This window comes from Mesoplodon bidens (genome assembly GCF_964165515.1).
Source record: "Mesoplodon bidens genome assembly, chromosome: 15".
In the NCBI taxonomy this organism is placed as follows: Eukaryota; Metazoa; Chordata; class Mammalia; order Artiodactyla; family Ziphiidae; genus Mesoplodon; species Mesoplodon bidens.
In genome coordinates, this window is record NC_138171.1 from 3876025 (window position 1) to 3890600 (window position 14576).

At 44.6% G+C, this 14576-nt stretch overlaps 1 protein-coding gene across 1 annotated transcript in view; it reads right to left on the bottom strand.

Annotated features, from left to right (window-relative positions):
- Positions 1–3085: 3085 nt before the first annotated feature.
- PHACTR3 (phosphatase and actin regulator 3) overlaps positions 3086–14576 on the bottom strand; it is a gene marked incomplete at its 5' end in the record, with an annotated part of 222487 nt that continues 210996 nt past the window's right edge. Inside the window, 5 exons of the mRNA XM_081255887.1 lie at positions 3086–3627; positions 5638–5714; positions 7518–7658; positions 8724–8785; positions 13029–13084. Of these exons, the coding sequence (XP_081112013.1) occupies positions 3612–3627; positions 5638–5714; positions 7518–7658; positions 8724–8785; positions 13029–13084 (352 nt within the window). The 3' untranslated portion in view covers positions 3086–3611. The remainder of the gene's footprint in view (positions 3628–5637; positions 5715–7517; positions 7659–8723; positions 8786–13028; positions 13085–14576) is intronic.

Genomic DNA, 14576 nt, shown 5'->3' on the forward strand with positions numbered 1-14576 from the left:
GTGGTTTTCATCTAGCATTTAATTCTTCCTTAAACTGGCACTCTAGGGTGACGAATTCTGCTGTCTCTGACCTCAGGGCCTAGGGTGAAGCTCTCCAAGTTGCTAAAGATATTTCTTCAGCCATTCCATCAGCACCACCTAATAACAGTTAACCCAGTCAGTTATCATACGTGAGTTCATATTTATGTCTAGGTTCATTAACATATTGAATTAAAATGTAAACATGGAAGAATCATAAGTGCTATGAATAAACACCTAAAATAGAAGTCTAAGCAATGTAAAAATTGGAGCAAACTGTTAGGTCCTTCCTGACAGGAAGTCAGTTTGACTTTCAGTATGTTCAGCTGTTTATGAGCATCTTCTGAGATGTTCCTTTCACGTGAAAAACTCTGAAAAAAAATTTTGGAAAAAAACCTGGGTAAATGGGTATTGGAATAATGTGGGACTAGTAATTTTAACAGTATAATTAGAATTTTGCATTTCTGGACTTAGCTATTGAAGAACTGTGGATATGTAGCTAAAAACTGACATTCAAACTTCCAATATATATTAGAATAAATTTAGACTTGTAATTACCATATATTTCCACAAGGTGGACCTCTTGATGTTAGGTGTTTTTTAATCCATTTCAATTGTCCAAAAATTACATAATATAATCTTAAAGCCCCTTTAAAAAATTTTAAATGTACGTTTTTTTACAAAGTCATACAATGTACTGTTCTCCCTATCATACTGGCTTAAAACTTGATGCTTCGAAACATGATTCAATTTCCTGTCACAAAATTACAAGTTTTTAAAGTCTTTTAAACTCCTTAAAAGCAATTTCTTTAATGACTTAATTTTGTTTAAGTCAATCATTTTATTTTGTTAAAATAAAAGTGAGTTATAAAGTCAATGCACAAAAACCTCATTAATGACTACTACTAGTAGCAGTCATGAAAAATTCTTATAATTCAGATACTATATCTGATTGTTATTGAATAAGAAAGCAGAATTGTTTTTTTCTAAGTCTTCAGGCTCCTAAGAATATAAACGTTCCCTTCAAATTTATACAGATGTAAATTCATATACATATGCATGTATATCACCAGTACCATGTGATTTATTAATTGCTTTTTAATTTTGTTCCTCCAACTAACTAGGATGAAAGAGATTTGAGATGGCATGTTGTATACTTATTTAGTGCAGGATTCCATACACTTAGTAAGTGCAGAGTAAATACACGTACTTGATTCACAGTTTTAGGTTATCTCAACCTCTGTAATACCTGCTAAGAACATGAAATATGGAAATACAATTTAGGGAAAGAGTTTATGATTAATAAAAATACAGTGATAGAAGTTAGATACCATTGCAAATATTTTGATTACAATGAAAATATCTTCTGGTTTTATATCTTAGAACCCTTGAGTCTGGACCAAACCAAAAAGCCCTGCTTTGGATATCTTGTATTTTATCGTAAATTTTTAATTTTATTTATCTATTAGTTATGGGTCTTTACTTGGGCAAAGAAACCTGAACATGTGTCCCATCTATCAGACTATAACTATAGCTGCAGTTTAGTTATTTTCTAAGCACGGATCCTTTTTGCTTTGGGGGCCAGAATGATTTCTAAAGTAAGGGAAACTTTTTCCTTTCTTTGCTTCACAGTAAGCAGTTATATGGATATTTCTACGTGATGGAGATTGAAATCTTATTTTTACACAGTTTGGCTCCAATTAATATTTTAAATTGAATAAAATATAAAATAGGGAGCTAATATGTACTTAAAATAGAAAATAAGTATTTTGGGGGTTGACTGGCCACAAGTAACATCTTATGTATAAAAGAGTACACACATATATATATTAAATATACAATATATATACATACACATAAATGCTTATAAAATTAAGGGATTGGCTTCTAGTTAGGAAGGATTTAGATATCATTTCATAGACACAGAAATTGAGGCTCAGAGAAGTCAAGCGATTCACAGAAGGTTACACAGCAAGTAAGAGGTAGAGCTGGAAGTTTTCTACCATACAGTGATTTCTTATAAAAGACCCCAATTCCATAAACTGACAGTATGTTTGCTAGCATCTAGGACTGATCACAAGTCCCTTAGGACAAAGTGCTACAACAAGGGTTGAGCAGTTTCCATGGGCACCTGACCTACTGCAGCCTTAAAGCAGCAGAACAGGCAAAGTCAAGGAGAGCAATGAGGTAGCTTGAGCAGTGAGAAGTCACAGGCGAGGTTCAGCAGCTCCAGGGCTACCTGGCAACCACACCCGCAGTGGACAGAACTTGCCGGGCACTGTGCTGGAACTTCAGCCACTTTCCCTCCTTTATCTCATTTAGAGATTACAGTAGTGTTGTGTGTGTGTGAGAGAGAGAAAGAGAGTCTCAGGTGGGGCGGGGAGGGGGTGGGAGAGCTTCCTGCAGAGGAAATAAATACCTTGCTGAATGGCACAGAGCTGGAATTTCGGCACAGGTTCAGCAAGATCCCAAAGCCCTTATCCAAGCACTGTGCTCCCTGCCTCGATGGACCAGGAGGGAGGGCTCATTTTCATGAGGACGCTTACTCGAAGGCCAAGTAAAAATATATTTCAGGGAACATTTATTTTTATTTAACTTACTTTCCCCCTTTGTGCCAAGATTACCTTTTACATTTGTGCCAGGGTAAGTTTCCTCTTTATGATCTCCACTCCATCTAAACCTTTGTCTCTTATAACAGAGTTTTTAATAATGTTTGCAAATATGAAATTAAAAATACTCTTAAAGAGGGCATAGTTTTCCTTCTGGTAGAATTTTTCAACAAGTTATTACTTATTTCTAGGTTCATTACTGAATGATACATAAACTTAAATTAACTTGAAAAGGATAATTTGATTTTCTAAGGCACAAACCACGTATACTAACAGAATTTACAAAACAAAACGCACGAAAAGTTTGAATTCTCCTTTATGTGTTTGGCTTCTGATGGCTCAAAAGTAATAAAATTGGACTCGTTTCACAGCCTATTCTAAAAAATCTCTCACCCCAACCCCAAGAAACTGTAACACCCAGGTTAATTTCCTGCAATGAGTAGTCATTTAATTAAAGAACAAAATTAACAGGAATCAAAATGTTGCAGCTGCATTTTTTGTTAGACATTATATAAAAAAAGAATAATACAGTAAGTCATTTTGTATGACACGAACTTAAAGAGTTCTCAAATTAATTGTGATCAGAATAAAAACGTCTTTTCCACACGGTACTGAAGACACTGCGTACACATCCCTCGGTCGGAGCCTCGGCGCGGTGACCCTGCACACGCACGCGGCCGTCCCTGGTCACACCGCAGAACTGCAAAACAAGGCGGGAAGGCAAACAACAGTTTTCTTCTGGTTGAGTTACTTGGGGTCTTTACTGACCCCAGCAGTTCACACTCCTCAGACACCAGAGAGTGAAGAGTGTCCTCTGCTGGTCCTCTTACAGGTGAGTGTGGCCAAGATTTCACCTGTGTGTGTGGTCCTGCTCCTCGCACAAACACAGCAGGGAGTCGTGAGCTGAACTTCAGGAAAGTTCCCTGATGAATGTTCAGTGTTGGTATCAAAAAATTAAACACAATTCTTCTCAGAAGAAAATCTCTATGGCCTGTGGAATCTAGAAATTACAAAAAGACAAATAACTTAAGGTTACACATTTCTAAGTTAAAATTGCCAAAACCTTCCACAAATAATTCTGTTGCTATAAAGGCTTTGCACAGGTCCAACGGGTAAAACATGAGGATGGACCTGCCTGGATTAAAGTAGTGTAAAGCCGCAGACGGCGCCCACTGCTCGGGCTCCAGCCATAACCCAAGAGGAATCAGATGCTGAATTCTTAAGCCTACCTAAAATTTAGTTTGAAAAATGCTAGGTAAGCACTTGAAGAACACGGAAAGAGCAGAGCTTTGCTAAATCAGTAGAAGTAATGAATTGATTAATACAACAAATTATTGGATATTATAGCAGTAGAGTTATAGTTTTGTTCTTGTAGAGTTGATAATGTGTTTGTGGCAATGTTTAATGCACTTAAGAAAATCTCATGTGACTAAAAATATTGTTCTCACTTTTAAAAGTTGACATTAAATTCTAAAATGTAGTGGTATAAAAATCATATTTCAGGGACTTCCCTAGTGGTCCAGTGGTTAAGACTCACTCGATGCTTCCAGTGCAGGGGTTGTGGGTTTGATCGCAGGTCAGGGAACTAAGATCCCACATGCCACACAGTGCGGCCAAAAAAAAAAAAAATCGTATTTCCTGTTGTCTAAGTTTTGGGCTCACTCTTAAAATTCTGTCCTGTAAGAAAGCTATCAAGGACTTATGAGAAAATAATACGTATCTTTAGTAAACATCTCTTTTAATAATGTATAATGAAAAAATGTATTAAATATTTTGAAATTACCATACATAGAACATGTAGTAATTATATCTTTTTTTCTTTAACACAGAATTGAACACTAAAAATAACTCCGAATGTTTTACAGAGAATGTTTATTTCCTAAACATTTTTTAGTGTTTTGAACACTCAAAAGTAAGGTGATTTATTCCTGCCCAAAAGTATGCCAGTCATGGGGGGGAAACAAATATTTTTAAACAAACTATTTACTTGCTTCATTTTTTTCCTGCTCTTCCAACCTCTTTTTCTTCCCTTGATATATACAAAGTAAAACTATCGTGTAGGAGGGAATTCTGTGTGCCTGGTTTCTCTTCTACAGCCACAGTGGCTCACAGAGTAATCTTTTAAATAACAGTTGCAGTGGCCACTTTGTGAGGAGCAGAAAAGGAAGGGAATCCATTGTTTTAGTTTAAGGCAGTATCTCCATTCAGGGTTTCCCTTCTCTTTGTATTTGGGGCCTGAGCATCTCTAGACCAAGGGAGAAATGACAAAGCAGCTGGTGCAGTTGAAGGCTCATGGCATCACAGGCAGCCTCTTTAGAATTAAAGGTATGTAAGAACTTCATCATGACTTGTCACGGCCATGGACAAGAAGGGGAAATGCTGGAAGGATATGCAGCCAACGAGCACTTCAGCATCAGCAAGACACCCTGTGCCACTTTTGTTTATGGTCATGTGGACAGAGAGTATATTCCCCGTGTGTGAAAAGTCTTGATTATGGAAGAATCAGTCAATATATCCCCACTGGAATGTAAGCTCCATGAAGACCGGACCCTCCTTTACCTTATTTATAGTTGCATTCTCAGCACCAAGAATGGCACATAGTGATACTCAAATATTTGCTGAGGAAACAAATACATAAATATTTGTATAAATAAATCAAGGAGTTCTATAAACTAGGGAGTTCTGAATATTAGAGAAGGGGAATTAAACATATAGGCAAAGTACATTCAGTGCTTTGAGACTAATTTCCTTAAATATACATTAACTACTTAAATAAAACAACCACCTGTGTAATACTGTTCTCCTACATACCACCTTTCACCAAGCCCTGTAAGAAACCATGGGAACGAACAGCACTTTCAATTGAGTTGCACTCTGTCTGTTCAAGACAGTTCTCTGCAGAAATACTGAATTTTTTTACCTGAACACACAGTGCTTTCTGACATTTTTTTCTTTTTAAATAAATACCATGTTATAAGTATCATGAAATTCATACAAACAGAAATCTGACCTTGTCAGATGCTTGCTTGATGCATGTACCTCCATTTCATTACTTTTGTATTCATTCAGTTCTTTACGAATTGCTGCCTGGAATTTAAAAGCTGCACATTATTTTTCAGGACATTAAAAAGTTAACATAGGAAATTAGTATCATGGTTCTAGATTGACAGCCATTCCTAATACTTGCTGGCTTTTGTTATTTTGTGATAGATTAAAAAAACCTTTTGTTCAGCATGTAGACTTTTACATACTCATTTTTATAGTCCTACCAAGCTAGTGCATAGCTGGTATTCTGGAAGTGTTTAGTGAAGTTATTTGCTGTGCTGGAGTTGGACGATATCCCCCCTCCCCCCATCCCACCCCACCACGGCACATCATAGAGGGATCAAGCACATGCTTAGGGCACTTATAAAGTCGGAACATCGAAATAATGAGAGAAGTTCAGCTTTTGGTGAACTTACTTGGAATTCAGCAATTAGATAATCTAGAAACAAGTTATTCTAACTTCAGAATACATTGTTGTTTTGTGTCATTTGAGAAATAACCTTGCCGTTACATGTGGGTGAGATGTGCATCTCAGTCTTTTCAGGGCCTCTCATCTGGCCCTCCTCCAGCTTCCCAACACCCACTTTCATTGTGTGCTTCTCTCAGATAAACCCTCCAGGACCAGGCCAGACAAAAACATCAGACACAGCCTCCGGGGCAAGGAAAGGCTTTGCATCGAGTATGTAGGGACGTTACTACTCCCAGCTCTGCTGCCAAAGATGCCTGAATTCTCCCTTCACGGCTGGGCTCCTCTGAGCACACCCACCATGGGCAACAGAGAGGGTCAGTCCAACTACAGCCTGTCTGCATTTCTCCAAGCGCATGCAATGCTTACGTGCATTCATTTATAACCTCACGGACTCACACTCAGCATATGAAGAACGAGGAACAATTAGCAAAGTCAGCAAACTCATTGGCTGAATGTATTATGTTCCTCTTCCAAAAGGCTTTAAGAGTTCTGAAAATCACTGGAGGCGGGAAGGTAGGAGAGACTGTGTAGACAGACGCTCCTGGGTTTAAGTTCTGCCAGTCGATAGCACCTGACCCAGACAAGCCTTACCTGTCCCAGCCTCTCCTGGTCACCTGTTCAATGGCACCTCTACTGGGATAATTACAACACCTCTCTCTTTGGGATCTTTTGGAGGATTAAATGAAATAATAGCTGGCAGGCTGGGCTCAGTACAGGGCAGCGTGAGGGCTCGGTGGGTGTTAACTCCCTCTGCTTCAGCCCTCAGCCTCTGCCCCACCGCCTCCTTGCTCTCCCCGCCTCTCTGACCAGGAGGTCCCCAGAGACACCTCAAACCAGACCGGCCCAGGACAGAGCCCAGAGCTGCCTCCCTCTACACCGGGGAGGGTCTCCTGAGGGCCTCTCACCTCTCCTCCCTTCCTCGTCCCCACTGCGGCTCGCTGTTTCAAATGATGCCATCCAGCTCTTTTTTGCCAGCCCTGCCTATTCTGATTTGTGCCCCAGATCAGAGCTTATCAACTTCACATTCTTGACATTTGGGGCTGGATCAGTCTCTGTGCGGGCTGTCCTGTGCACTTCCGGGTGGTGACCGGCATCCCTGGGCTCCACTCAACAGACGCCAGTAGCACCACCCCACTGGTGACAACCAAAAATGTCCCCAGACATTGCCAAATGTCCCTAAGGGCAAAACTATCCCCTGGTTGAAAACAAGACCCGAAATCTGGGTTGTATTTGTGAAAGCAACATCTGGTCAAGCTCAGCCTTAACTGCAACAGCTGATGGCGCCCACTGTCTAAGAATAAACTCCCTGGCATGACGTGGTTTGCCCTTCGTACACACATGCACCCCCGGCCAGCGCAGACAGGTCTGTTCCGCACCTTATCTGCTGCCGACAGTCTTGTCCAGGGCTTGTCTGCCCGCCTGTCGTAGTCCTGTGCTTTCGCCACCTCCACGTAGTCACTGAATCGTATCAGAATTTTTCTGTCTCTCAGTTCATCAACTGTGGGCCTCTGATTCAGCTAAAATAAAAGATAACCATAGTTAGGTCTCACATGCCAAACTAGCTTTCCTAAAGTACTCTGAACAAACAGTACCCTTCTACAAATAAATAGAAAAGTCTGAAATTGTGAAATATAACCCTAATGCAAAGAAAATCTCTAATGGGAAGGGCTTAAATTATACACTCTTAAATTACAGCCTCCTCCCCTTAACATATCTCATCAGGAGCACTCACACCCCCAGGAGGCTAGCGTGCCCTGTCCACAGCACAGCTCAAGGAAAGGCTGATGAATTAACTTAGGAAAAATTTCACAGCAGCAGCTGCTTCTTTTCAACTATCATTAGGCAGGATTTTACCAAAAAAGCTTCTGGTAAAGTTGAAATGCTAAATACTACTAGTAGTGCTCATAAGTCAAGCTCAGGAAGGATATTCTATTAGCTTCAAGCAAGACAAGATTTCATTATTATTATTATTATTTATTATTATTATAGAACACAGTAGAGAAAGGATAACATCAGATCACTTGAATTTAGAGATGGTCAGGGCTTTAAAGGGAGATCAAAGTTTATAGACTTGCTACCTATGTTGGCCATAGTATGTTTTGACTTAACTTATTTGAGTCCCAGATGCAAACCCTTGAGGCTAATAAAGTTTTCTGCAGTCAGGAGCTTCTAGACAAGTGGAAGGTAACCAAAGAGTCTGAAAGGTAACCGACACACTGATATCCAGGCACACTTTGCTTAAGCACTGTGTAAAGAGCTTGAATAAATGAAGAGCATGCCCAGTCAATGTCTGACTTCCTGGAAACAAATGGAAACGTCATCTGGGCTGCACGGCCACGCCATGCTCTCTGGTGCTAGGTAAAGACATCGTCCACGGGCATGTCGGTCACACCACGGGACGTGGCAAAAGGCACTGCTTTTCGAGCATCTGGTGAGTGAATTCACGGTTACCCCAGAAATCATCACTCATTATCACAGAGCGAGGCCCTGTATCACCCGTCCCAGCTGCTATAGAAGCAGCTTTCCTCTAGTCCACCTTTTCCCCCTTAATATTCAGGACACAGGTGCTTAAATGATAGTACCTTTCTTGTCAATCTTTGCTTGATTTCTCTTCTTTCTTCCTGCTCTGTCTGATCATTCCTTTCTGTGAAAGATTAAAACAAAAAAAAAAAAGGAAAAGAAAAGAAAGAAGCAGGTTGAGACTTTCTTCTTTTTAGCAGGGAAGTGTCCTCAAGATCTGCACATTTCTGGAAGCTAAAGATGTTAACACAAAGGACACCTGGTAGGTGACACTTTTCTCCACATCACAGTTTGTTTTTTCTCTGCTTTGCCAATTGCTGCTCAGGAGATTATGGTCTCACTGTCCACAGAAACACTTGTAGAAGGGAAGCTTTGCCATCGTCACAGCCTGGTTCTCCTGGACCCTTCTCTGTGTCAGAAATAACCGCACAGATTGATGCTGGGCATTTATTTGCGGGAGAAACAGGAAGAAGCTCTCTCTCCTAATCAAATATCATCTTTCTCTCTGTATATTTACATTTAGGAACATAGATGGCAAACAAAAATAGCTTTAGTAGATACGTTACATATATATTCATACATATATATATAGAATGATTGCATATTAATGGAAGTGTCACTGCGTTTTTCCCCCCCTTTTCCATGTAATAGGTGTACATACTTTCAGCCAACCAGCATAAGGTAAGGAACATTCTCTTCAGATTCTGGGCAGCATGTGCCTGCTTGGAATTCATATTTTCAGGATGTATTTCAAATCCAAACATATCCAGGAACCCAGCTGACTCTCCACTGCAGAAGCAAGATGCATGACCTGCCGTTTAAAGGACCCTTAGTCTTTCACCAAAATTGGCTTTGCCTGGGGAGTGTGACTATTAACATGCAGGCCGTGCTCACACCTACACTTGGGAGCTAAAAACGGAGCAGAATGCTGAGCTGTCGTGTAGAACGTACGCTCTGCCCTGGGATAGCAGATAATGGATGTCCTATTTCTGGCTGGCTCTGTTGCTAAATAAAGCTTCAGGCCCCTGGAGGGGGCCCAGGATTCCTCTCCTAGGAAGGGGACCTCATCCGTCAGCTCTCCCAGAAACACCACCAGGTCTGAGAAAGGAAAATCCTGCGATTTGCAGTTAACATGAGCTCATATTACCTGCCTTTATCTAAAACATATCAAACATTTGTGCATTTTGGGGATTTGGTATACGGGCGTTTAACATACTAGCCATTGTACTTTTCAGTAGTTTTCTTTAAAAAGGATTCATCTCTCATTGGGGTGTTTTAGAAAAGGAAACCAAACCCTGTTATGCTCCTCTTCTGAATCTATGTGAAAAACCAGAAGAAACCATAGTTATAAGCGCTAATCAGAAAGCTGATAATACAGTTAGAAAAAACTGTGTAAGTACCACATAGAAGGCCAACCATGAGGGATTTAAATGATGATATGAAACGAATTCTTCAGATTTCTTAAAAATAGGCCATGAAAAAATCCCAAGTACAGCCTCCATGTGAAAACACTGAAGCAAGATCAGATCTTTCTGTTTTTTAGCTCGTGAACAACAAATCAGCTTCATTACAAGTTCATATGAGCACAGCAGGGGCTTCGGAGAGCTGATCTTTGGCTGCCCAGCAGGGTCCCTCTCAGGGCCAGGCACTCTGTGGGGCACCAACTCCAAGGCGTCCTTCCTCAGAGCCTAAGCCACAGATTCTCTGAGCTCCCCTCAGCGATAGGTTTGTGGATCTCTCATTCTCAGACCCAGAAAGCCCGGTGCCTTATACAAAACAAGGGAGCCGTGATCGGAGTTTCCATACCCAGATTTACTGGGAATAGTGCCGGGAGCTTGGACAGTCACACATGTGTCTTCTGTAAACACTCAGATATGCACCGCTGCTCCTAAGGCAGTGGTTAGAGCGAGGACGACGAGCCAGGCCACCTGGGCGTGAACTTCAGCTCCATCCCTTTGCCAAGACTCAAGTTAAAAAGTCACAGTAGGGCTTCCCTGGTGGCGCAGTGGTTGAGAGTCCGCCTGCCAATGCAGGGGACGTGGGTTCGTGCCCCGGTCTGGGAGGATCCCACATGCCGCGGAGTGGCTGGGCCTGTGAGCCATGGCCGCTGAGCCTGCACGTCCGGAGCCTGTGCTCCGCGACAGGAGAGGCCACGGCAGTGAGAGGCCCGCGTACCACAAAAACAAAAAAACAAAAAACAAAAAAAAAGTCATAGTACCTCCTGGGGTCTAAGCTTCCTCGCTAGGGAAAGGGGGACAGCTGTGCGAACCTCACAGCTGTGTTGTAACAATTCAACGGGGGAACATAAGCAAGCACTGCGTACGATGCCTAGCAGAGTGGGCCCAACGCGGGATGATCAGTTGTAATATCATAGCATATACAGGGGCCACCGTGTCTTACGCTGTTGTAACCACAGATGCACAGGCCCAGTTCTGAGCGTTCCTCTGACACGATCACAGTTAGTCATGAGCTCCCCACTTGAAGGGGAGCAAACACAACGGGATGATACTCTGCGCAGTGATTAAAAGCTGAAAACGCAGTAAGTGCGAGAGCCGGTGTCAAGGGCCTGCGAGGACGATGTTCTAGGCTGGACCAGCTACAGTCAGTTGATTCTCACCTCCATGGAACCAAGCCAAACAGCCACCTCAAACCAGCAGTGAAATTCTCAAGGACTGCTGCCCAGGGCATTCGAGAAGCTTCCGGCTAGGCATGGACCTGCCTCCTGCTGGATGGCGAGGGAGGGACCACCAGCGCCACAGGGGTGAAGCCTCTTTTCCTGCCCCTGCTGTGCCCTGAAGGTGAGTGCCATCAGCTCCCGGGGTCCACCTGCCATCTCTGCTCACCAAGCACCAGCTCTGATACTCAGGCTTCTACGCCTATGTGCAAAGACTGACACAATTAGAAGCACTTGCCAGTGGGAGGGCCTGGCCGTCCGCAAGACCAGAGAGGAGGTCACCACTGACGGGAGAAAAGCCTCTGCCCACTCTGGGCAACAGACCAGTCTGAGGATGGCACTGCCCGGGCCTTGAACTTGCCCCATTCAACTCTTGGATTACTACTTCAGGGGCACCTGTGACTTATGAGTTTTATAAGTAAGTGATTTAATTTTTAAAAATTCAAATATTTGGTAACAAAGAGCTTGACATTTCTAGCTGCCCACTTGATTAAGCATGTTAGCAATGAAAAGCTTTTCTTGAAATCCTCAGAGGTGGCCTAGTTCACGTAATATAGAATCGTAGTTGCCATATCTTAAGTTTAAAAAATAAAACACAGAATTCTTTTTTTTTGGCTGTGCCACGTGGCTCACAGGATCTTAGCTCGCCAACCAGGGATCGAACCCGAGCCCCCTGCAGTGGAAGCGCAGAGTCCTAACCACTGGACCGCCAGGGAAGTCCCTAAAACAAAGAATTCTTAATCTTAGGGTTTAAGTATTTCCAACAGTTAATAAAGGTGCTGAGGCAAAGAAAGGGAGAAGGAATCAGATAGGACGCGGCACCTGGACCAGAGGTTCTGCTGTCTACTTTGAAACAGAAGGTCAGCCTCGGGACCATCTTAACTTTGTAAAAAGATGTTCATGGGATGAAAAGCCAAACTCAGAGAATGTCTGAAGTGTGCATCCGTAAAGAGGGGAGAAAATGAAAATATTTTTAAAATCTAGGCCCTTAGAAGATACTTTTGGTAGAAAATGTCTCGCAAACTAAAGTCTGTTGACCAGATACATAAGAAGTACCTGAGAAACACTTTTGAAAGGGTTTTACCACCCAAATCATCAGTGGCTTTAATGAGATGGAACAGTGTTCGCTACATCGTGGAGGCTATCCCTGGACACCGGTGTTCAGCACATGTTACAGCCGCACACCTAACTGGGGAAACCCAAGGGGTGTGAAGCCAGGAGGGAGGGTCCTGGAATTGCGGGGTTCTAAGCCACAGGCAACATTTCCCAAGGCTTCTCCATTCCTTTGAGCTGCTTTATGCCCCCAGCTGTAACCACCAAGGGGCGAGTCCTTCCCTGGTAGGATTTATACATTGTCCACACCTGCCTGTGAGGTCCCAAACTGCCAGGGACAGACATCTGCTTGAGACCCAGCCTGCAAGAGGATATGGATTCTTCTCCCTTCCATCTGCAGGGCCGACCAATGAGATAACCCTGGAGTAGGGACATCTTTAACGGTGCTAGGAGAGCTTTTTTCCTTTTTAAACAGGATGTGCCTGCTGGGTGTTTCAACTTGCCCGGGGGCTTTGCTTTCAGAGTCCCTCAGCAGCTCAGACCTAACAGGAACCCAGGAGGGCTCAGGCCACTGAGCCGGGTTCCCGCAGCAGCCTCAGCACACGTGAGGGGGGGCCTCAGGGCATCACCCGCTACTCACGTTTCAAGATGTTTCTTCTCTCCAGTTCTTCCACGGCAGGTCTTTGGCTCAGCCGTCTGCGGAAAAACACTAGAATTACATTTTGCACCATGGTGGCTGCCGGCGGATTGCACCCAGGGTCTGCGAGGGTCCCAGGCGGGTGGCGCACCCGCTGAAGATCGCCTCCCCAAAAGCGGAAGGAGGGGAGGGGGACCTTCTCCGGCGGCTGCCTCTTGCGGGCAAATCGAGTTAGACCCCCGTGAGGGAGGGAGGCGGTCCTCTGTCACCGGGCGGCTGGGGCAGTCCGCGCTCCCGCTCCGGACGGGCAGCTCTTCATGTCCAGATCTGCTGCCAGCCCGGCCCGGCGGGCTGGACGGCTCCCCAGGTGGCGCGTCCGAGCTGCGCGGAGATCCACCTGGGAGATGGTCCCCTGCCCGCTGGCGGAGGGAGGGGCGGGCAGCCGCGTCTCCAGTTTCTGTGTCCCCAGCTCCCGGCGACCCGGACAGTGGCACTCGCCCTGGTCCTGCTCCTACCGCGGTCCAGCCTCACCCGCCACCCGGGTGGTGATGGAGGGAGCGCCTGCCTCTACGGGCAGGGAGCCGAGGCGCGTGGAGACGAAGCACATCCAATCCAGGCTGGGAATCTCCTGGGCTGAGCGCGCGGAGCCGGCCACGCCCACAGCTCCCCTCCCGCCACCAGCCCTACCCGCCCGGTTTGAGAGATAGGAAGACAAATGATCATTTCCTTTCAAATGGCCTCTCATTGAGGGAGTTGGAGGACACAGCCAAAAAGAAAAAAACACATAAATAAAAGGCTTGTCAGGAGAGGGAGGCATAATTAGCCGAAATTAATGCCAAGCTCCAATTATTTTTGTAACTCCAATAATGCTGTCCTTGGGGCACAGCCAGAAGGCTTCCCACTTCCGGATCCTGTAGCCGCTGCACAGAGACAACAGGCTGAGCAGCTGAGTGCCCACAACGCGGGTCCACAACACTCCGCCCCAAAGGGGATGTCGCTTCCATAAACACTTGCCTGCCGTTTATAACCCCTGTCGCAGCACACAGCCCAGGGCAGCCCGCGGGCTCAGTCTGCTGATGGGTTCCTCTGGGGACTTGTGTGTCGGCTGGCTGCTGGGTGGTTGCCTAACATCTTGTCTGGATGTCTGCTGAGACTTGAACCTGCCCCCCACAACTCCTGGCTGGTACCCAGGGGCCAGGGCCTCCCAATCCCTCCCAAGCACCGGGCACAAAACCAAGCTCTATGGGTGGGGCTCCCTCAGCCTGATCAAACTCCCCCAAACGCCATTCACTCACTCACTAAGTGACTGGTTAGCACCTGCTCCGAGCCCCGGGACACAGTGGTCCCTGCCCTTGGAGAGCTCACAGGCTAAAGACGGCGGCAGACCACAGTCAACAAACAAACAAGACCATCCCAGGGAGTGGTCAACGCCATGGAGAAGACAAAATGGGGGGCAGGGAGGGTGTGATGGATGAGTGATGGGGTAGGGGGGCTCAGGGGAGATCCATTTCCACAGAGACCGCAGGAAGAGGAGGAGCCAGCCTTGGGAAG